General features: G+C 32.9%; 2 protein-coding genes and 1 long non-coding RNA gene across 4 annotated transcripts; all 3 read left to right on the top strand.

Moving 5' to 3' along the window:
• The first annotated feature begins 4,002 nt into the window (after positions 1-4,002).
• LOC115703793 (uncharacterized) lies at positions 4,003-5,024 on the top strand. The gene is made up of 2 exons (XM_030631027.2): positions 4,003-4,385; positions 4,513-5,024. The coding sequence occupies exons 1-2, from the start codon at positions 4,037-4,039 to the stop codon at positions 4,569-4,571; spliced, it is 408 nt and encodes a 135-aa protein (XP_030486887.2). The 5' UTR covers positions 4,003-4,036; the 3' UTR covers positions 4,572-5,024.
• A 10,947-nt stretch (positions 5,025-15,971) lies between these two features.
• LOC115707410 (uncharacterized protein At5g41620) lies at positions 15,972-19,269 on the top strand. 2 transcript variants are annotated; one of them, XM_030635367.2, is made up of 3 exons: positions 15,972-16,724; positions 17,295-17,426; positions 17,614-19,269. In XM_030635367.2, exons 1-3 carry the CDS (start codon positions 16,353-16,355, stop codon positions 19,009-19,011), a joined length of 1,902 nt encoding a protein of 633 aa, XP_030491227.2. In that variant the 5' UTR covers positions 15,972-16,352; the 3' UTR covers positions 19,012-19,269. The 2 variants fall into 2 exon arrangements, with proteins under 2 accessions (XP_030491227.2, XP_060964278.1); XM_061108295.1 differs by lacking the exon at positions 15,972-16,724 and adding an exon at positions 16,750-16,943.
• A 1,316-nt stretch (positions 19,270-20,585) lies between these two features.
• LOC133033505 (uncharacterized) lies at positions 20,586-21,823 on the top strand. The gene is made up of 3 exons (XR_009685629.1): positions 20,586-21,075; positions 21,169-21,395; positions 21,558-21,823. It is a non-coding gene; the product is annotated as an uncharacterized LOC133033505 (long non-coding RNA).
• The last annotated feature ends 2,664 nt before the right edge of the window (positions 21,824-24,487 follow it).

The raw sequence follows: 24,487 nt of genomic DNA, 5'->3' as shown, positions 1-24,487 counted from the left end.
CATTAATAAATCAGATTATTTTATTGACGAGAACGATAATAATTAAGTATTTATTGGAGCTTCGAAATATAGGTTCTTGGTCCCCAAGTCACCTCTATACAACACTGTATATGGGAAGGTTTTATTTGATGAGTAAATTTGAGTAAGAATTATTTTTTATGAGAAATAATTCTGAAAGACAAAATAGTAATTTATGAAAATTATTATTTTGAATAATTATAAAATTTGTAAACTGTGTAATTATATATAGTATTTAACTATTTAGTTTTATTTGATAAAACCATATTAATTAGTTAAATATAATATTATTCTTAGATAATATTAAAGAGAGAAAATATATGATTTTATTAAAATAATAATTAATTTTAATCCTTATAAAATAAGAATTAATCAATTATTATTTATTATCAAAATAAATAATAAATACTATTTGTGGTAAAATTGAGAAATCAATTTTGCACCTTAAAATATATATGGCCCACACGTATAGGGTGACATATAAAGGCCCATGATAATTTAGTTTGATAATTATATTATTTAAATAAAAATAATTAAATTAATTAATTATATTTTAATTATTGAATTAAATATATTATTAATTAAATTAAATAATTATATTTTAATTATTGAATTAAATATATTATTTAGATAATATTAAAATAAAAGGATATAACTGATTTCTGTTAATCAGTTATATGATATTTATGTTTGAATTTGAATATAATTAAATATTACTTTTTATTTTAAATGATTAAAGAAAAGGTTTGTTTATAACTTTATATATATGTGATATATATCAGTATAACTAACAATGTAAGTTTGTTTCAAAAAAAAACTAACAATGTAAGAAAATAAGTGAATTGAGTGATACTTTCGGAGAAAAAAATTTCTTTAAAAATAAAATTGGTTTTTTACTCTCTATCTCTTCATCTCACACACTCAATCTTACTTTCTCTCTCTTCATCTCACACGATCACTCTTTCCCTCTCTTCCTCTCACACTCAACACACACAACAGTGTGTTGTGAGATTTGTGTTCTTTCCTTAATCACAGTTGCTCGATCATGAGTTGAGAATATACTGTGATTATAAATTTATACTCATCCAATTGAATCTAATAGACCATTCTATTCTAAGTAATTAGACTGATTTAGAAGATTGTGGTGTGAACTCTTTAACAAGTTTTTAGATTGGATGTTCGATAGTAATACGAAAAGATAGCGAGGATTTCCTGATAGGTTACAAGAGGTATTGTTTCTCTTTTCATTAGTCTAGATTAATCTATATATTATGTTGAGATCCTTGGTATTATAGTTCATATTAGATTAAATTATTTTTTAATCGAATATGCTTCCACTTTTCTAACTCTGATATACACTATAAAAACTAACACATAATACCTATTTTGGGTTGCCCAAAATCATTGGAAGGAAAAAGTTAGTGATCCTAGGTTATCTTTAAGACAAGATACAATAATGTGTCCAAAGTTTAGAAGGGAAGCTTTTGTTAAAAAGAGGGAAGGAGATTTCATTAAAAATAGTGGCACAAGCTCTTTCTAACTATCCCATGAATGTGTTCTTGCTTCCACTAAAAATATGTAAGGATATGAAAACGATGATGTGTAGTGTTCTTGATCTTCAAAAAGAGAGAGGTATTTATTGGATGAGTTGAGAGAGGATGTGTCAACCAAAAACAAAGGTTGGATTAGATTTTAGTTTTGTAAGATTTCAATGTTGCTCTTTTGGGAAACAAGGATGAAATTTATTGTTGAAACATGATATTTTAGTGAGCATAGTTTATAAAGTCAAGTACTACCCAAATAGCTCTTTTCTAAAAATGTTGTTCTTGGGGACTTTCCAAGGTTTATTTGGAGTAATATTTTTGAATCTTAAGATCTTATAAAAAAGGGTTTGTGTTCGAATTGGGTGTTAAAATTAGATCTCCCTGAATCACTTGTTTTATAGTTTTACAGAAAAGATAAAATACAAATAAAAGGCTCGTGACTTTACTCATTCACCAGACACAACGACACAGCAACTAAACCTAACTGAATTCCTGTTTTGTAACAGAAATTCTGTTACTTCTCTACCACTGAAACTTAACCTATAAAAGGGGGCAGATTCTTACCAATCTCTCAGTCGAGAGAACCAGAAGTGTGAATACCCAGGTTATGAGAGAGGAGCTCTCGTGTTGAATGTTTCAGTGTGTACATGCAAAGAAAAGAAAGAGAGAGTTAGTGAGAATCAAAGAAAAATACACAGGAAAGAGAGAAGAGAGAAAGAACTGAAATACCAGTCGATTTGTGACTCGAATTTCTCACCTGATGTAATATTCTCCATTTATAGTGCAGATCTGAGATCGTTCTTCAAGGCGAGCTCAAAAGAGGACGTACCCCTGGATTTAGGGCGAACCTCTATAAACCTTGTGTTTGTTTTTCTTACTTCTCTTTACTGTTTAATGTGTGATCTTTTGTGTGTATGTGTTTGGGATAAATTTCTGGGGAAGGTTATTGGAAAGATCGATCTGGTTTGATCGAGAAGGGGATCTAGGTTCTAGGGTTCCTTCGAAGAGAAGCAGAGGGAGAGAGAGAGAGAGAGAGAGAGAGAGAGAGAGAGAGAGAGAGAGAGAGAGAGAGAGAGAGAGAGAGAGAGAGAGAGAGAGAGAGAGAGTTTGGTTTCAAACTCTCCAAGGTTCTAAGGGCAATTCTGAGCTAGGGTTAGCTCAATTGTCTTTGTTTTGTTTTTGAAGAGAACGAAAATCGTTTTGGTCTAAACAATTTGTCGTGCATGAGGGAACGACTTGTTATTTCTTACCACTACTACAAATATAAGAATTCGTGACCGTCCTAAAAACGATTTTTTTCGGGGACCGTCGCTAAAAAAATTAAGTAACTATTTAAAACCATTGGGAAAAATTTAGTATTCCCGACGGTTTAAAATCGTAGTAAACAAAATAGGCGACGTTTTTTAATAAAATGCAATTTTTTAATGGACCCTATAGAATAGGCGACTGTTTTAAACTGTCGCCTATAGTATAGGTGACGGTTTTAAACCGTCGCCTATAAGGATCCATTAAAAACTCGTCACCTACTTCTCGCCACATTTCCCACGTTCCCACCTACTTTTTTTCTATTTCCCACATGCCCATCTATTTATTTTCCATTTACCACACCCTAAAACGAAAATCTTAACTCTCTAAAACCCCACCCACGCATCCGCACCATCGCCCTCCTCTCTCGTCGTCTTTCTCCCTCTCTCGATCTCCCTTTCTTCTCATCTCTCTCATCCATCGATCTCCACCCACGTACCCCTCTTCCCGTCGGTCTCCCTCTACTCTACATTGCATACGTCGGATCACCACCACCTTTCGTCGATGTCCCTCTCATCTCTGTCTCATACGTCGCACCACCACCACCTCTCGTCCGTCTCCCTCTCTCTCTTTCTCTCTTTCCGAGCTCGGTATAAATACATTTATTTATTTATATACTTTTTTATTTATTATATATATTTTTTAAAGTTAGTTGTTATTGTAACAAAATTAATTAGTTGTTTTATTTTAATTTAGGTAAAATTATAAAGCTAATGCAGGGAAAAAAATGGGGGACAATACAGATTTTTCTACCATTAATAGCAGAAAAATCTGTATTTTTTTCTTTTTTTTTTTTACATTCCTGACGGTTTAAAACTGTCGCCTATAAACAGGGTATAGGCGACGGTTTTAAACCGTCGAGAAGTTCACATTAGCGATTGTTTTAAACTGTCGCCTATTTTGCCCGTTTTACGACGGTCGTATAGGCGACGGTTATAGAAACCGACGGGAATACTTTAAACGACTGTTTAAAAATGTCGAGAAAAACCATTTTTGTAGTAGTGTATCGTTAGAATAATTTGTTTTTTTTTTTAATTCTTGGTCAATTTTAACCCTGTCGTTTTGTAGTGACATTGAGTTGGTGTAGGGGGCATTCTTGGAAATCAAAAAAATCCTACATTGGGCTAGGCAATTCTGTACATGTGCTTCAAGACCCATGGCAAGCAAATATGGATGATCATTTTCTCCATACTATTAATAACTCATTGATTGGTAAAGTGGTCTCAAATCTGTATAGTTCTAAGCCAAAATCAGCAGGATATATTGAGTTAATTGATCATATCTTCATTAAGCGGGATGCGAATTTAATTTTGAGTATTCCTTTAACTGATAGGGTGGATGATTCTTGGTACTGGTGGAAGGAAAAATCGGGGCAATATTTTGTAGAAAGTGCTTATCAGTTACTAGACAAAGGCAAAGAAAATAGGCATACTAGTGACAACTCAGGCTTTTGGGATAAACTTTGGAACCTGACAGTTCCTCCCAAAGTCAAGAACTCGCTATGGCGCGCCTCCACAGGTTGTTTACCAACTAATTGATCTCAATTGAAATCTAAATATATTGATGTAAATTATCTCTACTCTCTATGTAATACTAAAAGAGAATCAATCTCGTATGTACGTTGATTACCTATTCCTTTTCACAGGCTTGCAGGAAAAGATTGGGAATCGGTGTTTTAGCAGTGGTACAAGAGACTTTTTCTGACTTGTTACACATTGAAATACTCGATTTGGTGGCTCGGAATGAAGGCTAGTTACAATGGTTACTTGGGCTTTGTGGAAAAGTAGGAATGAACTGGTTTGGAATAAAAAACAGAGATGTTGATGAGGTTGTGGTGTTTGCAAAAATTGTCCTTAATCAATGAAAAAATGCTCAAGACTAAACATAAAATACATCTTTATAGGATTGATAAATCCTGAGGATGGTGTTGAGCATTGGCGAACTCCAAATGAAGAAGGGATTAAGGTGAATCTTTGATCATCTAACTGTTTTAATTATTCTTGTGTTGCCCGAAATCATACTGGCGCTTTAGAAGAGGCTTGAGCGATCTACACTAGAGGAAATGTTCAACCAGAAAGATCAAAAACTAGAGGTGGTGCAAGGGGGAAGTTGAAACAGATTGTCTTGTAGTTGTCCAAGCTATCACAATTAAAGTTTGTTAAACCTTTGATTCATAGCTAACTGATGTCATAAACCAGAAAGAGAGAGTTGCAGAATAAAAGCTAAAGAAAGAAAATGAAGAACAGAGAAAAGTCAGAGAAAGAATGGAGAAGAAAAGAAGATCTCATTGAACTGAAAGCAGATTACATGTTTATATACAATGCTGAGTAAATAGCATGAACACTCAGCTGTAACCGAAAGTGTAACAACCAACCAAAACAGATTAACTAACTGTAACAGACAGCAACAGTAGCTAACAACTGTATAACAGAATTAACTGTCAAAGGCTAACTGTCATGAGCCTTAACACCGCCCCTCAAACTCAGAATTGGATGATCAGTAATTCTGAGTTTGTCCCTGAAAGAAGAGAACCTTTGACTAGAAATAGCTTTAGTGAGACCATCGGCAATCTGATCAAAGGTTGCTACATGTTTGATTTGAACCATCTTGTTCAAAACCTTCTCTCTCACAAAGTAGAGATCCAATTCTATGTGCTTAGTCCGAGCATGTAAAACTGGATTCTGTGTGAGCATGATGGTACTGAGGTTGTCACACCATATTGTAGGAGGTTGAGACATGTGAATGTGAAGCTCCGAGAACAAGTAATGTAACCAGGTCAATTCATGAAATACATTTGCAACACTCCTATATTCTCGCTTCGCACTAGAACGGGAAATGGTTTGTTGCTTTTTGCTTTTCCAAGCAATGAGATTCGAACCAAAAAAGATAGCATAACCCGAAGTGGATTTCCTGTCATCAGGATCCGAAGCCCAATCGGCATCACAAAACGCAACTAGATCATGAGATTCAGGCTTGGAAAAGGTGAGACCAAAGTGCATTGTGCCACTGATGTACCTCAATATGCGCTTGACAGCTTGCCAATGAGTCGACAAAGGACGTTGCATAAATTGGCACACTTTGTTGACACTAAAGGATAACTCCGGTCGTGTAATGGTGAGATATTGCAACGCACCAACAATGGATCTATATTGTTGAACATCAGCAAGAGGTTCCCCTTCATGAGCAGACAAACGAAGGCCACTTGTCATTGGAGTTGGTGAAGACTTGGAACCAAACATTTGAGCTCGAACAAGTAAATCCTGAGCATATTTCTTTTGACAAAGATGAATACCCGAATCAGTGTACTCAACTTCAAGACCAAGAAAATATCGAAGGCAGCCAAGATCCTTGAGAGAGAATTGTTTGTTGAGATCAGCAACAAGAGTATCAACAACAGTTTGGTCACTTCCTGTTATTAAAATATCATCAACATACACAAGAACAAGTGTTGTTGATGTAGAGGAGTGATTAATAAACAAGGAGTGATCAGACTTTGAGGAAATAAATCCAAATGATGTCAAACTCTGTTGTAACTTGTCAAACCAAGCTCTAGGAGCTTGCTTAAGACCATATATTGCCTTATTGAGTTTGCATACAAGATGTTCTTGGCCAGGGATTTCAAAACCAGGTGGCTGAGTCATGTAAACCTCCTCTTGTAATTCACCATTAAGAAACGCATTGTTGACATCTAGTTGTCTGATTTGCCAACCATTAGACAAGGCTAGAGTCAAAACCACCCGAATAGTGACAGGTTTAACCACAGGACTAAAAGTCTCTGTGAAATCAAAGCCTGCTTGTTGGTGAAAACCTTTAGCAACCAGCCTAGCCTTGTTCTTCAGCACACTCCCATCAGGATTTTCCTTGATTTTATAGACCCATTTACAGCCTATTGCTTGTCGTCCTTCAGGAAGTCGAACAAGAATCCAAGTTTTGTTTCTGGCTAAGGCAAGAATCTCATCACTCATTGCACTGTTCCATTGTTCTTGTTTGAGAGCTTCTTTATAAGAAGTCGGTTCTCGAGAAGCTAAGAACACCTTGGGTTTAAAAATACCCATCTTTGACCTGGTTTGCATTCTGTGCAGATTGTGTTTTCCAGGAGCATTGACACAGCCTGCAATTAAGGGTAAGGCTGCAGGAGATGAGCAAGCAGGTGGTGTCCTGGAATCTGGTGTGAGCTGAAGTCGTGGAGATGTTGCAGATCCTGGTGAAGTTCCTGAAGAGCCACCTGTATCAAGCAATGGAAACTGATCTGGACAAGTAATATCAGTATTAATCTGCCCAACAGAATCATGAGAAGTAGAAGCATTGTCATATAAAGCAAGTTGGTCATTGTTGAGAGTAGAATGGACAATATTTAACTCATCAGCAGCAGCAGGATTAGAAAATGCAGATGCAGATGCAATTTGGTCTAATGGTTCAGCAGAAGGAGATGCAATGTTAGGTGCTGGAGTGGGAATTGGGACAGTAACAGGTTGGTCAAAGAGATCAGTGGCAGAATAGGGAGTTTTTGAATGAGTACACACTGGTATTAATGCTGACACAGATGAGGGAATGGTATTCACATCTGTAGGTGCTTGCTGGTTTTGAACTTGCTCATAAGGGAAAGAAAATTCATCAAAAATGACATCACGAGAGATGTATAACCTTCCCTTAGAGTCAAGGCACTTGTAACCTTTGTGATTCAAACTATATCCCAAAAACGTGCAGGGTGCAGACCTAAACTCCAATTTATGTTTGTTGTAGGGTCTAATATTGGGATAACATTTGCATCCAAAGGTTCTAAAAGTAGTGTAATCAGGTTTTGTGTGAAACAAAGTTTCCAAGGGAGAACATTGGTGCAACAAGGGTGTGGGAAGTCTATTATGTAAATAGACAGCTGTCCTAAAGGCTTCATCCCAAAATTTGAGAGGTAAAGAGGCTTGTGCAAGAAGAGCAAGGCCATTTTCAACAATGTGCCTATGCTTTCTTTCAGCAAGACCATTTTGTTGATGAGTTGTTGGACAAGGATGTCTATGATGAATGCCACAATCAGCTAGTAATGAAGTAAATGACCTGTACTCACCTCCCCAATCAGTTTGGAGAGTTTTAATGGATTTACCAAGTTGTAACTCAGCTTCAGCTTTGAAGTGTTGGAAAGTTTTAAGGGCATCTGACTTATTTTTAAGAAGATAAAGCCATGTAAACCTAGAGTAAGCATCTACAAAGTGAATATAATACTTGTAGCCATTAAAGGATGGAACAAATGATGGTCCCCAAAGATCTGAGACCACAAGCTGAAGTGGTTCAGAAATGATAGTTTGAGATGCTCTAGGAAAAGGGAATTTATGAATTTTACCAAGACAACAAGCTGAGCAAATTGAAAATTCAGAATCTTTATTAACATTGGAAATGTTACAAGATTTGAGTACAGTTTGAACCACTTTTTCAGAGGGATGACCAAGCCTATTATGCCACAAAGTAAAATTGTTTTGTACATTTGTGTTACACCTATAACAACTAGACACTGTAACAGTAGAGTCATTAAGTGTAGTAACAAAGGTACACTTAGAATCGGGCTGAAATAGAGTGATGGTTTTTACTGAGGGGCTGCTGGTGTGAGACTGACTTGGCTGCTGCAATGATTGGAAATTGATTTTGGAGGAGGGGGTTGAGTGAACAGGTCCAAGATGAGTCTTATCAAAAGTATATAGGCCATTCTTGTGGATTCCCATCAGCAAGATAGTATTGCTCACTTTGTCCTTGACATAGCAAAAATCATCATGAAATTTAAAAAACACATTATTGTCTTTAGCAAACTTGGAAACACTAATGAGATTTTTTGTAATTTCAGGGACATGAAGCAAGTTATTAAGAACAAGAGAGTGAGATGCATGCTGTGGAGTAAAAAAAGAATGACCAATATGCTTTATTGACAAACCTGTACCATCTCCTACATACATTTGGTCTTGTCCTTCATAATCATAGCAAACAACCAAGTTTTGAGCTTGAGGAGTGCAATGATTTGTTGCTCCCGAATCTGGATACCAATTAGGATCAGTAGAGCTATTGTTTGTGGTCAGATTTGCTTGTGGTTTCTGCAATCCATTACTCTGAGCACTTGATCCTGGTTGTGTTGCTGAGAAAGATTTATCAAATCTGTAAAAACAGTCGTGTGCCGTGTGTCCAAAGCGCAGGCACAATTGACATTGCACCTTAGTACTCAGATTTGCACCAGATCTGTTTGCTTGGTTGGGAGGGAAATTAGCTTTGACTCCAGAATTATCTCCACGATTAAAACTCCTGAACACAGGTTGATTGAATTGACTTGAATTGTTGTGAAATTGAGGATTTCCTCTCCCGTACTGCTGTCTAAACCTTCTCCAAGCAAGATTAGCTTCCATTAAAGCATCTGGTTGTAGATCTTGATCACCAGACACCAGATTTGCACTAAAATCAATTTCTTTCCCAGATTTCTCAATTCTGGATTCCGAAGCAAGAAGCAATGCCTCGATTTCTCCGACAGTATATTGTTCAGTTCTGGTGTTTGTGGAAATGACGAATGTATCGTATTCGCTTGGAAGTCCCTTGAAGATCGCTGCCACATGATCACGATCACTCAAGACTTCTCCCACAGATGCAAGAAGATCTACCGTTTGTTTAACTTTCAAGAGATAGTCATTGAGACTTAGATTTCCTTTCTTCAAATTCTGCAATTTTGTGCGAAACTCAAGAATTTTCGAGGACACTTGTAATGTGAAATGCTTCTCTAGAGTGGACCAGATTTGCTGTGCTGAATCGCATCCAACCATTCGAGTCAAGAGACTCTCAGTCATCGAAGACAGCAACCACGACACGAGGAGTTGATCTTGAATCTCCCAGTCGATGTAAGTTTGATTTACTCTGTTTTGCACCCGATCCTCTGGAGTTAAGAATTCAGATGGAGGAGGATCTTTGATGAACTTTAGAAGGCGATTTCCTTTGATTGCTGCCAGAACCTGTTGCTTCCACAAGAGAAAATTATGATCATTCAACCTAATCGAAATGCTGTGATTAAAGTAAACAGGTTCTTGATGAGTTTGAGTTCGAGGCTGTGTAGCTGGACCACCATTAAAACCAGAAGTGTTGTTCGAATTACCACCACCAGATCCAAGAGTAGCCATGTTAGCATTGAGCGGAGGCCAGCGCTCTGATACCATGTTAAACCTTTGATTCATAGCTAACTGATGTCATAAACCAGAAAGAGAGAGTTGCAGAATAAAAGCTAAAGAAAGAAAATGAAGAACAGAGAAAAGTCAGAGAAAGAATGGAGAAGAAAAGAAGATCTCATTGAACTGAAAGCAGATTACATGTTTATATACAATGCTGAGTAAATAGCATGAACACTCAGCTGTAACCGAAAGTGTAACAACCAACCAAAACAGATTAACTAACTGTAACAGACAGCAACAGTAGCTAACAACTGTATAACAGAATTAACTGTCAAAGGCTAACTGTCATGAGCCTTAACAAAGTTCCTTATTCGTGTTGTCCTACTTTGACAAAATAATTGATAGTTGTAAGAGTCTGTTGGCTGGTTTCGAGAATAAAGAGGTCTTTTTAAAAATGATTTGTAAACAATGTAGTTCACTTCCTAACGAGATCTATAATGTAGCTCATTTTCTGATCCAGTTATTCAAGTGAGCAATGCTCCATTGAAATTTATTTTTGTATTAACGAACGATTTGATATTTTATTGGAGTTTTTTTTTTTGTTGGTATATAAAAAAAATAAAAATAAAAAAGAGATGACCATATATGTAAGGAAATTAAGATGACTCGAGCTTATCCTTTGATGAAACCCTTATCATCTCGAATTCAACTTTTCTTTATCTTCTCTGATCTTCGTTTGAGGGTGTAAACTTTTGTCATAATTGAATGATTGCCATGTATTAAGACAATGGAATGTTTTTAAGCAAATGTAACAAAAGCAAGCTTAAGGACCACGTTTAGTCAGGAAAAGAAACCCAAACCACACAAAAGTAGTAGTGGTCCAAAAATATGATTTTTTGTGGTCCTTTTTTGTCACAACATTTTCAATAATTATGTATCCTTTGTCGATTAAAAAAATATAATATATAGTCGTTGTATATATACACTAAGCTTCTGTCAGTCCTCATGACCATGAATTAATTTTTTAAAAAAGGATGAAAAAAAAAAAGTTGACAATTCCAATTAATATTCCAATACGAAGTAATACCATATGAGGCAAGCCTTTCTATTAATTAGACAGTCTGTTTCTCATCTAGGATAAGCTCAGAAAAAACAATTTATAAAAAAGAAAAAATAAATCTCATACATACATAGGCCCTATATGTGTATATATAGGTTAAGGACCACGTACTAGTTTGGTCTTGTTCTGACATGTTCTTTTTTAGCTGGACCACTGGGGCATGGAATGGATTTTGGCTTCTGGGCTCTCAATGCTTTTATTAACCCAAATTTGATCATGTACTTAACAATGCAACATATATCACCAAAAAAGGGCTTAAACAAAGTGTCGTATAGGGTCCTTTTGTGTCTTGGTCTGTGCTTTATTCCGTACCGTCGGTGATGGCTTTCCTGGCTTCTCTGATCCGCACCCTCCTATATCCGCATGCATGATTAATTTGTATTATTTGTTTTAAAAAAGAAGCTTAATATATATCTTAATTAATCTTAAAACTCTCCTTTTAATCTTCCCCATACCAGATATTTAGTCATGATTGTGGTAACACATGTAAGTAATTTAATTATACCTAGTCAACTTTAATTTACTCAGCTTGTTCATGATATATATAGGTTTCTCATAACTACATGCACAAGCATTGCATGAAACCAAGCAAAAGGAAACTAATGTGCTTAGGGTTAATTAGCCAATATTATTTTAATGGTATGTATTACTAAATATTAGTGAGTTAATTACTAGAACAAATAGTTGCATGACAAAACCCTTTTTCATATTATACATTATATGTTTTTGATCAGCTAAATGAGTTGACTGCATGAAAAGTTGTGAATGTGTTGATTTAGAGTTCAAATTCTCATAATCAACTCTTTTTAACTAGGTTGATAAAAAATAACTCCTTTAACTAGAAAAAAAAAATAGTGATTTGTATAATACAAAAAGAATTAATACATGGAATAGGAATAGGAATAGGGGATTAAAAAAAGTGAAGTGTAATATGTTTTCAAATGAAGCAATTATAGCAAATAAAAAGGGTGTTATTGTAGCTTTGATTTTAAGTTTCAAGGTACATTAATGGGTCCCGGAGTAAAAAGAAATGTGGAACATGAAGGGTCCCATGATATTAATTCTGGTCCCATAGTATTAATTCTCTCTTTATATGTTCAAATAGAGGAATGATTGACTTGACTAAACATTTAAAAAGAATTAACTAAGAAAAAAAGAAAACGGTTTATTTATATTTCATTAATGAATATATCACTTTTCAAAAAAAACAAAATATATCGAAATAATTTCATTCATGACTTTCAAGCCAGCAAGTTCTTAACAAAAACAACAAACGAACTTATCCTTATTAAAAGATTGTATTAAATATTTACCAAAACTTTCTAAGAATTGTAAAAATATCAGAGAATTTATATTTTATCACGATGGGCGTATGTATACCTTTATTGGTCAACAACACATTCTCAATTAAAACGGTAAGAAAAAACGTGTTCATGTTATATTTTATGTGATAGGTTTTTATATTTTGTGGTAGGTGTATCGATTTATTTTTTAATTCATACTTAATTTTTTCAACCGATACAAATCCTATTGTGTTCCTGTTGACTCATTTTGACATATTTTGTTATTATCATAAAGAAAACTCACATATTGCATTTATATATTTATAATTTGTTATATATAATAAAAATTAAAATTTTTAAATTCACATTAAATTAATAAATATATATTTTTATATAGTTATATTATTATATAATAATTTTTTATTTTGTTTTATTTAAAAAAATCGTGTCAAATTCGTATTAAACAGTGTTGTGTTTGATCTATTTTTATTTTGCATCAAGACGTGTTGACTCGATTTCGATCCGCGTCTAATTTTCTCAACCTTTATCTGTAAAATTTATAATATATTCATATTTTTAAGTACCGTATTAAAACTTATTTTGCCATCCTAGCTTTAAATATAGACGTACTTTTTGACATGGCATATCTTTCTTTAAATAACTAAAAGATATCAATGATGTTTAACATTCTCTTACCTCTTACATATCAATATTAATATTAGTCTAATTAAATATTAAATCTTACATAATTTAATAAAATAATTTTTAAAAAATTTCACTCTAAAAAATATATATAGGCTAATTAGTAATTTTTTCCCCCGAACTTTGACATGTATTAAATCGTGTCCCCTGAACTTTTTTGCCCGTTAAAAAGTCCCCCTGAACTATTGAGATTGTTAAATTTAAGGACTTTTATCTAATTTTAGTAAAAAAATTCTAACATGGATGAAAGTTCAAGGGCATGATTTATTATATATCAAAGTTTTAGGGGCATGATTTAGTAGATATCAAAGTCTGGGGAGCATGGTTTAGTACATAAACAATCACTGAAACAGTAAAATTGAATGAAATTAGATAAAAGTCCTTAAATTTAACAATCTCAATCGTTCGAGGGGAATTTTTAACGGCCAAAAAAATTTAGAGAGCACGATTTAGTACATGTCAAAATTCAGCGGAAAAATTACTAATTAGCCATATATATATATATCTTTATATATTAAAAGTGCCTATCTAACGTCAATTCTTGGTTTAACAGAATATACTTAAAAATAAAAGAATATTCTGTTAAATTTAACGATTAGGTTTGATCTCCCGTTAACAAATAAACCCAAAAAATTAAACAATCTTTTAAATATTAATAATCTCTTTTTAAATTAAAAAAATCATCTTAGCCACATATCTCTCTAACAAACCTATCTTGAGAGAATATTAATATTTTTATTAATAATCTCTTTTTAAATTAAAAAAATCATCTTAGCCACATATCTCTCTAACAAACCTATCTTGAGAGAATATTAATATTTTTTTTTATTTATTTTTTAGAAAAGAAAAATCTTTATATATTAAAGTTAACCTCACGTAATGTTTTCTCTAGATAAGCATAGGAAGTAAAAATACCACTTCTATCTTTGTGTGATTGCAGATATACTACTTCTGTCATTGACCCACTTTTTAGCTTTATAAATGGAGATGTTCATATAAGATTAACACTTTACAGAATATTTATAGATATAAACTTACATTACAATGCTATGTTAAAAAAAGAACTAAATAGAATAATCTACTACTCCAATAATAAATTTATTTACAATTTTATAATTACACTAATATTATTTTTAATACATTATTAAATAATATTTCAAATATAAATATTTAATTTTTTCAAACAAAAAATTTGTAATCTTTAAAAATAAAATAAATTCAAAATCTTAAAAAGACCAAAATCTTAAATAAAACTAGCAATACGTGGCTCGACACGTACATTCACCTAGTATATATATATATAGGGCAAGACTATGGTAGGACCTAACAAAAGTTCCCTACCGGTAGCGTACTTTTTTTAACCATTCATTTTAGATCGTGTGTTTATTATGATATAAGATGTATACTTACGATAAGACTGCTTGTATACAATTAAAACTTTATACATTATAATAATATTTAATATTTATTTTAAAAAATAAAATAATATTAATAATTTATAAAAAAAATATTAATTTTTGATATAAATTATTATTATTTTTTAAAAAATTAGTTTAATTTTTTTATACAATTAAAATTTTAATATAAAATAAATAGTAATTAAAAAAATCTAATACATATAATACACAAATATTTCAAAACTTAATAGATTAAATATATATTCCATTTTTATATATATATTTTCTACATACAATTTAAAATAAAATTAATTATTTTATATATAATTTTTTTTCCTTTGAATTTGTTATTTGTTATTTTATTTATTTTAATTTGTTGTTAGACACATAAAATAGAAATATAGTTATGTGAAAAAAATGTTTTTTTTTTTATAAACATTAAATAATTTAATATTGAAAAATAACCGATCCAAAATAACTGATTCAATCTGTATTTTTTCTAATTGAATTAGATTGAATTTGAGCTATTGTGCGAATTGGATTGAATCCAAAATATGAAATCCGCACTTAGTGCGAATCAGATACACTATAAGCAAAATAGTACGGATTGGATTAGATGAACACAACAACACTCCGTATTTAAAAAAAAATAATAATAAAATCTGTAAAAATATGAAAATAATCCCTTTTCTATTTTCAAAAAATTAACAACATGCTTTTTTAGATTTAAATATTTAAATTTAGAAACAAAATATGAAAAAAAAAAAATTGTACAAGAGGCACACATTTAAGAATTTTTTTTTTAATCTTCTCTGCTCTAATAATTTATTTTTCAAAATTTAACTTCAAAAGAAAAACAAAATAAATATTCATGAAAATGATAAAATAAATAAAATAATTTTCTACAAGTTTATTGTATTACAGTGAAATGAAAGTCACTATTTCATATTTCATATTTGATTAAAAAATTTCCTTATACAATAGGGTAAAAACAAGCCGCCCCAGCCCCACCATAGATAATCTTTATATATAGGGCAAGATTATAGTAGAACTTAGCATAAATTCTCTACTTATAGGAAAACTTTTTCGGCTATTGCTTTTATATCTAATGGCAATATGGAGGTAGGGTGCATTTTAATTGAGTAGATTTTAGTGTATTTGATAAAAGATTTATATAAATTTATTATGAGATTCTTGATGAATTTCTTCATCAACTTTTTATTGAAATTGTATGAATTTCTGGATATTAATTTTCTTCTATGAAAACAAGTGTTAAATAGTACAAAATATTTAATTGATTAAAGTATTAAATATATATAAATAACATACAGACACTTCACCGTAATTTCAATACAGTTTATATTCTTTAGTTTGTGATTGGTCTAATTTATTACCCTATACTATGAGGAAAAAGCTAAAGGATCTACTATAGAATAACCCTATATATATTCCTCGAATGCGAAAAGATATACGGTAGATTAAGATTTTCGTCTATTTTATTTGTAACACAATAAACAAATTAAATATAAGAATAATTGTGAGTACAGGTGTCCATTCGAGTTAGTTTGCCATAATTAGTGCTGATGTGGCTAAAGTTTGGGTAAAAAGGTTAGAAAGACGAAAGAAACAAGGGTGAGTTAAACAACATAAACTGCTGTTAACACCTCAACTCAAGAGAGTGCTCAAGAAGAAGAAGATGAAGAAAAATGTGTAAAGTGACACTGACACTGTCACTCACTGCACCCTCTTCTTTCTTAACTTCGACCTACGAGACTTCACTTCATTTTTATTAGAACCCAAGATAGAAAAAGGGTTACATAAGTTTGATGAGAAAAACACAAAGAGAGTGAGAGAAAATGGAGAGGAAACAAAAAGCAAGATCGAAAAAGCAAGGATTAATGGTGGGGAAAAGAGGAGAAAGAGGGCCCTGTACTCCACCACCCAGATGGAGGTTAGAGTTTAGTACTACCGACTTCGAAGATACCAACTTCAAAAACAACAACAATCATAGAGCCTGTACGGAATTTCTCATTAGTACTCCACCAAATGTCTCTGCTAGGAAGTTGTGTGCCAGTCTTTGGGATTTTGAGTCTCATCGTTCTTCACTTGATAAAGTGGGCAAAGGACAAGTCAGAATCCGCCGCCGCCAACTCAAGAGTAATGGGTTTAAGCTTCCCATACATATTGCCCATCTGTCTCATGCCAATCCTGGCAATGAAGAAGAAGAGGTGAGTAAGTTATAGTTTTGCTCTTTGCATTTTGGGAAGTTTTGCTTGATAGATTTGTTGATTGAGTTTTTCCCTTTTTGATTTTTTCATTCCCTCTTTTGGAAGCGATTGTCTTTTGCTTTTATTCGATTGTTGTCGCTGATGTGATAAGGGCCTACTGGTTTGCCCATCCTCTGTTCTTTGTTGATGGATTGTTCCTTTTTTTTCCTCCTTTTTTCGGTAATTTTTTTTCTTAGTTAATAGTGACATTTGTTCTTTCAATTATTTCCATATTTATGACATAAGAGATATATGTATTCCTCTTGATTTATCTTATTTGTTCGTGTTCAGAACGATAAGCATAACTTAATTATGCTACCAATATACTTAAGTTTCTTATCCATTATGAAATAAGGCAAAGTGGAAAGTATAAATTCTCTTTTAACTCTCAACCAAAGTATTTTAGCAATTAAAATGTTCTTTGTAATTGCATATTTATAGTTTTACACTACTCATGCAGAACATCAGCTTTGTGGTATCCATAAAGTTTTTGTATTAAGGCTTTGCTGATATCTCTTTGCCTAATTTCAGCCAGCAACTGCTAGCAGCTTGGGCAGAGCTTCTTCAGGATCCTTTGTGAAAGATCATCGATCATCACGTGAAAGGAGCAACTATGCTTTGCAGCCTGTTTCTCCTCCTAGCTATGAAAGTAATTCGATGGAGGTTAGGATCTATGCCTGTTCTATAATAATGTCAATATATGACTATTTTAAGTAAGTTTTTCTTGTTAAATTTATGGTCCTAGAAGTGTCATTGATTAGAAAATGATGATCAAGGCACATGCTCGGAAGTTTCCTTTTCGTTTGTTTTGTTTGTTTGACAGATTTAGAATTTCTTTGTAATCTTACAGGTGGGAACTTATAAGCCTGCCCTTACTCCCACCAGTTCCTTGGATTTAAAGTTTAAAATGAATGATCATGGCCTTAAAACTTCGACGGAGCTACTCAAAGTACTTAACCGGATCTGGAGTATTGAAGAACAACATGGGTCTAATGTATCGTTAGTGAAAGCGCTGAAAATGGAATTAGATCATTCCCGAGCAAGAATTAAAGAGTTGCTGAAAGAAAAGCAGACGGATAGGGAACAAATGGATGATTTGATGAAGCAAGTTACGGATGGTAAACTAGTTAGGAAGAGTATTTTGCAAGACCGAATTAGAGCAGCAGTACAATCAGTTCGAGATGAGCTAGATGATGAGAGGAAGTTAAGGAAGCGTTCAGAAAGCCTGCATCGGAAGCTAGCTTGTGAGCTTTCTGAAATGAATTCTTCTTTTTCCAATGTTTTGAGAGAACTTGAAAGGGAGAGAAAAGCAAGGATCCTGTTAGAAAACTTGTGTGATGAGTTTGCAAAGGGAATAAGAAACTATGAACAGGAGGTTCGATCGCTGAAGCACAAGCTTGAGATGGATCAAAGAGGCATAGACAAACCTGAGAAGTTAATTCTCCATATATCAGAAGCATGGCTTGATGAGCGAATACAAATGAAGCTAGCCGAAGCAGAAAACAACATTGCAGAAAAAATTACGATAGTGGAGAAGCTAGGTTTCGATATAACAACCTTTCTTCAAGCTAAACAGACAGTATCCAGGGAAAATGGTCAATTATCACCAAAGGAAGAACTCGGCCTTCAACGACATTCATTGGAGTCGTTTCAACTGAATGAAGCTGGAAGTGCACCTCGTCATTTAGGCGATGAAGATTCTACTGATTGTGATTCGCTTTCATTAGAAGTAATCAACAAAACACCTGGTGTCAAACTAAACAAAAGCACTGAAAGACAACATAATAAAAATACTTCAGAAGGCTATCATGAAGGATTGTCAAAGTCTAATTCTTTGAAGAAAAAATTTCGGTCACAGGTACTGATCAAAGGCGGTAGCCACTCTGGGGAGAGATTGACTAGAGCCATGTCATGTAATGGAGTTAGATTTTCCAGAGAAAACTTAGAAGCAACAGATGATCTTAAACATTCTGAATTGCCCAAGACATTAAAATCAGATCATGTGATCGAAAACTTGATTCAAAATTGCTGCAAGGAAGAATCTTGTTTGCAATCTGTGTTGGCTGGTGATGCTAGTTCAATACAGCAGTGGAAGTCTAAAATGGTAACCCCAGATTTTGAAAAATCAGAATCTTCCTTAAGATGGCCTCAGGAACTAAATGAAAACACATTGATGGCAAAGCTAATTGAAGCCAGGTTAGAAAGAAGAAGGCGTTCGAGCTCAAAACTTTCAAAAGGCTCTATATAGATCATGGTAAAAGCTGATCTAAACAGTTTAGTAAGCAATGGAAATATTCAAGCAATCTTTTCTCTGATTTCTAGCCATTGTAGAATCACAACAGTACTTGTACATACAAGTTGCGTCCTTGTTATGTTTACATATTTATATTTATTCATTTCTGATTTGATGATCAACACAACAATATTACCTAGTGTTCTCCGGAACCAGCATATATGTATAAATGTAGAATAATTAGTTTTATTATCTCCTGAATTTTTTACACTATCTTATCATGCTCTTGAAATGTACAGCTTGTTAAAAAACTTATTCCAGAGTTTTTGAAGTGCTGGTTTGCCTAAGACTTTGAAAAAAAAGTTAAAGAGTTGTTAAAGGGTGGACAAACATGGGTTTAAAAAGTGGTAGGATTTAGTTGTGAAAATTGAAAACCCATAATAATAAGTTATTGTTTGATATTGCAATTTATGTCAACTTTGTTCTTCGTTCTTACTTCCAAAATGATGCTGGCAACTGAGCAAGTTTTATGACACCAATAGGGACACATGATCCAGCACCACTATTACTTTTTAGTACAGTATGATACATATATACATACATTGATTAGGATTGATCAATTTGTAAAGCAAGGAAAGGAGTATTATATTATTTTATTTACAAAAAGTGCAAAATCATCAGCAGACTGCTTAATTTTGGTGCACAGAAATGTCCTTTTTTAAAAGTCTTATTGCAATTACTAAAGACCCACCACCCACTTTCAGCATTTATCAGTCGAAGAAAATGCTGAATCAGTAAAATAAGGGCATTTATACTAATCATTTTATATTGTGTTATCTTTTGTACGTTCAACGGTGCTTAGAAAAGACAATTGCTCTCAAAATCATACATGAAAAATACATTATAATTATTCTACACCACGTAGGCATTTTTGTCTGGAAGCAAACTGAACTACGTTATGATCATGATGTTGCTATGCATTATAATTTGCATAAATTTTGGGAAATATTTTTCAAAATCTTAAAGCATCTTAAACTTTTGTTAGAAGTAGTAGACCACTATGGAAAGCAACCTAGAAAAATGTTAGTTTTTAGTGATCAAATCAAAGAAATACACAACAGTAAAAAATACCCAACAAGTTAGATCTATTTATATATATTGTAGTGAATTAATACTTATTAAGAATCAATTAAAACAAGATCTGAAGAACTGGAATGGAAAATCAAACAATAAACATAAACTAAAAAAATAAGTGTGGAAACTAAATGAAATAGAGACAAGATATAACGAGGTTCATCATTTTTTTTTATGGTAACTAGTTCCTCGGAGAAACTGACATTTAGCCTAAATTTATTTGATCTTCAATAATAGAGAAATAAAGAGAAGAATATAGAGTTAGAGTTTATAGCTCATCAACATTAGTGTCAGACGAGAGAGAGATGTGATCTGTTAGAATTTTACCAATACCTACACCAAAATCACTTAACACAAAGATAGGCCCAATTACACATATTAGAGTATTTTTCAAAACTATCTTTTGATGCGCCCACTAAAAGAAATTGACAAAAAAAAAATAAACCAAAGCCCCAGCCCCAGCCCAATCTATGTCGATCTGTTAAGCACGATGAGAAAAGTTGCTTCCCTTCTGATCGTTTCAATAGAGAACTTGAGTGTAGTGCGAACATTCTTCTCACATTGCTATGGGAGCTTGAAGTGCAAAACATATATGAGCCGGTACAATTCTTCCACTTGAGAATTGCTTTAAGGATTTTCGTAATTATGTTGGGATCGCTCATTTTCAATTAGTCCCAAATTAATGGTTATAGAATTTTGGCCTCTCTGAGGTCTCTCTATCACTTGATGGGATGAGAAGGCCCTTCTCCCAACGAAATCACATGTTTGTATATAATAAAAGAGACCCCTCCAAGAAAATACTTCTCGGGAGGTTTTTATTATCTTGAGGCTTACTTTGACGACTAAAAAATTGTCGTCAGACTCCCCAACAAGAAATAAATTATGGACAAGTTTTTTGGATGAGTGACTTCCACCCTATCAACCACACTTCATTCTGAAAAATTCGTAAGTTCTGAAGACATTTCTTGATTTATGTTATTTGTATTTTCTTTGTCTCATTTGTTGCTAACATGTCCTTTATTATTTTTTTTTCTTCAGCGCTTACTGAAACCTGTTCCCACCGAAGCTATTGAGAGGCGTCATCAGTAACTTGTAAATTTACCATATGGGATGAGGGTTGTAGACTTCCTTTTGCAATTGACATATTTAAGGAATTATGGTCTACTCGAGAAAGACCAATCTACCATGGATGAGTTCAGGAAGTATGCAACTTGGGATTCAGTGCCCGCTCCCTCGAAGAAAAAGAGCAAGATTATGCCGCCCAAGTTGCATATATTCACAACACAGTAACTCAGGAAGTCTCTGTTGGAAATATTTTACCAAGATTTAGATTTACTACCATGTATGTTTTATTAACATCCTAATATGAATTCTAAAATAATGAAATAAACACATAAGAGTTTAAGAAAACATTACATTGGGTGCAGCGGAATATAATGACTTCTTCCGTTCAGATCTCTAGCCCTTGATTCCTTTCTGTAGCAGAGCATCTGAACCTGGATCTCTTTCTCTCCTTCCTTTATGTTGATTCTCCTTCTTGTTGGTTGGATTCTTCACAATCTTCCACGATTGAGATACCACTTGATGTGTGTGGGCACCACTCTTATTTACTAGGGTATTTCGAAAATTGAAGAGAAGAAAAGAGAAGAGATGGGCGACTATGGCTTTCTCTGAAAGGAACAATATGCAAGTCATAGTTTTCTGAAGCCATCACTTTCTATTTATAGAAAGTCATCTTAGGTTTGGGGTTAGAATTGTATGGCATTAAAATAATGAAAAATATAAATGGTAAAATTTAATCATAGTGGCCGGCCATATAAGGATAATGGGCCTCACTTTGTAATTTTGTAATTTTGTCATTTTTCAATCCCATTTTCTCAAAAATGTCAATTTTCCAATTTAACTATTTAAATGTCAATTCTAATTATTTAATAACTTAAAAAATAATTATTAATTAATATTATCATTTAATATATTTATTAATTTAGACATATAAAGCCTCTTAATTAATAAATAAACCTAGAATCTCTTTTCTTCACAATTTTGCCCTTACTTAGTGAAAATTCATAAAGTAGACATAGTCTAACTTTAGAATTATAATTGATTAATCAAAATCAATTAACTGAATCATACAAGCAGTATGGTCTCAACTAGTATGGGGACCATGGGCCTATATAACCGAGCTTCCAATAAGTCGAACCGAATTTACCAAGTAAATTCCCTAACTTATTAATTCCTTAATGATTCCACACTTAGAACTTGGAATTGCACTCTCAGTCATATAGAATGCTCTATATGTTCCACGATATAGATACGCTATTAGTTATCCATTGTTATAATCCTAATTTGATCAATGACCCTCTAATAGATGATCTACATTGAATAGGAACTAAATTATCGTTACACCTTCAATGTATTTTATCCTTAAAACACTTAGCTTCGTATAAATGATATTTCAGCGAAGTGAATGAGATCTCCACCATTTATCTCTGTTTAGCCAAGCTCGAAGGATATCATCATTTCACTTCTAAATTCCTATAGAAGTTATAGACTTCATATTTATGTTAGCGCTCCCACTCAATTATACTATCATGTTCCCAAAATGTACGTATCACTCTTACCCAAAAGTAGGCTTAACTAACAAATCAAAGAACATGTATAATACTCTTGAGATCGAACCTAACCATATCAAGATTAAGATCATTTGATCTAGGATCAACAGGTGATATTGAATTGAATAGATATTACGGTAAATTCTAATATATATATATAATAAAAGTTCAATATCGGTCCCTTCCGATGTATACTCCATACATCCGATATTGGTAAACTTTGCCAATGCCCTGGAAAGGACATAACACTTATCCAAGGTGTAAGAATACCTATCGCTGATTATCATGTTAGTCTAAATCCAGTGAACTGACAAATCAGGGAATAAACTTTCGAACATATAACTAAGATTATATTCCACTGTGCTGACAACACTATAATCATTAACAAATTCATATGTTCTGGACTTAAATAGAATTCATACATTATATATATAATCATGAAATAAATTATGTGAATCATGAAATAAATTATGTGAACCATGCAACATAAAATGTTATTTCTGATCTTTATTAATAAGTAAATCCGATTATATTGAAATGGGTTTTATTTAGGGCACAAAACCCAACAGTCGCCAACACTCTTGAAAGGGATCCCCGAGGTAACGTCGATCACTTCTATGGATGGTCACCTACCGTCCTTAGGGTAGAACTAACTTGCCTTATTAAATTTAAGGATAGTCAATATAAATTTTATATCTAGAACTGTGTTGATCTTATTGTCCATAGATTTGACAATTAGTACCCCAAATTTTATGTTCAAATAACAAGTATCAGCTCGTATTATGGTATCGCTGATCAATATAACTCAAACGATTATTGAGCTAAAATCCCCTTAACATTATAGATCTTTACATGATTACTGGCTCTAGAGAGTTAATTAATACTCAAACCACTTTCTCCTCGTCTAACATCCTTGAGTGTAGGTGAGACTCCATCTTCACAATTATATATATATATACAGTAGAACCTCTATTCAAGAATACTCTATTCAAGAATAACCTCTAATTTGTTATAAAAAAATCAAGTCCCAATTTGGACCAGTTATAAATAAGAATAACCTCTATATTGTAATTAGTTATACATTTTTTAAGTCCCGTATTAATAAAATATACCTCTATATAAGAATAATTACATCTGAAAAAAAAAATATATACATATGTTTTATAAATTTACTTATGTAAAATTAATAATTTTTTTCAAATTATAATACATGTATAAATATTATATGTACTCGAAAATAATTTTAATATAATATAGTATTAAGAATTGTTTATTGGTATTTTTGTTACATTGATATTTTTTGATATTTTGATTTTTTTTTTCAAGTGTAACTCTATTTAGTTATAACCTCTTAATTAGAATATTATTTTCTTAGTCCCAAGTGTATTCTTGGATAGAGGTTCTACTGTATATATATTCTTTTGTCAATTTATCTTACTTGTTCCCTTTTCCTTTGAAAATATAGATCTCAGGATGGATTCCAAGAAAGTACTAAACAACCCCAATCTTTTAGTGAAAATGGGAAGTAAACGAGTTGCTCTAAATGCTAAAGGTTCTTCAAAACAACCTAAAGCTCCAAGAAAAAAAAGAAGAATGAGGATAAATCACAATCTTCAACCCTTCCACCTTCTTCTGCTGGTGAGAACATCCTTGCATCCAATCCCCAAGCTCCTACTATTGAGATCTTCGAGCCTAAAACCCAAGATAAAGGAAAAAGGATTGCGCAAAAATGCACAAAGTCACCT

This window comes from Cannabis sativa, chromosome 1, assembly GCF_029168945.1.
Source record: "Cannabis sativa cultivar Pink pepper isolate KNU-18-1 chromosome 1, ASM2916894v1, whole genome shotgun sequence".
NCBI classification, from domain to species: domain Eukaryota; kingdom Viridiplantae; phylum Streptophyta; class Magnoliopsida; order Rosales; family Cannabaceae; genus Cannabis; species Cannabis sativa.
The sequence above is the reverse complement of the archived record's forward strand: the minus strand, read 5'-3'. Positions and strand labels throughout refer to the sequence as shown.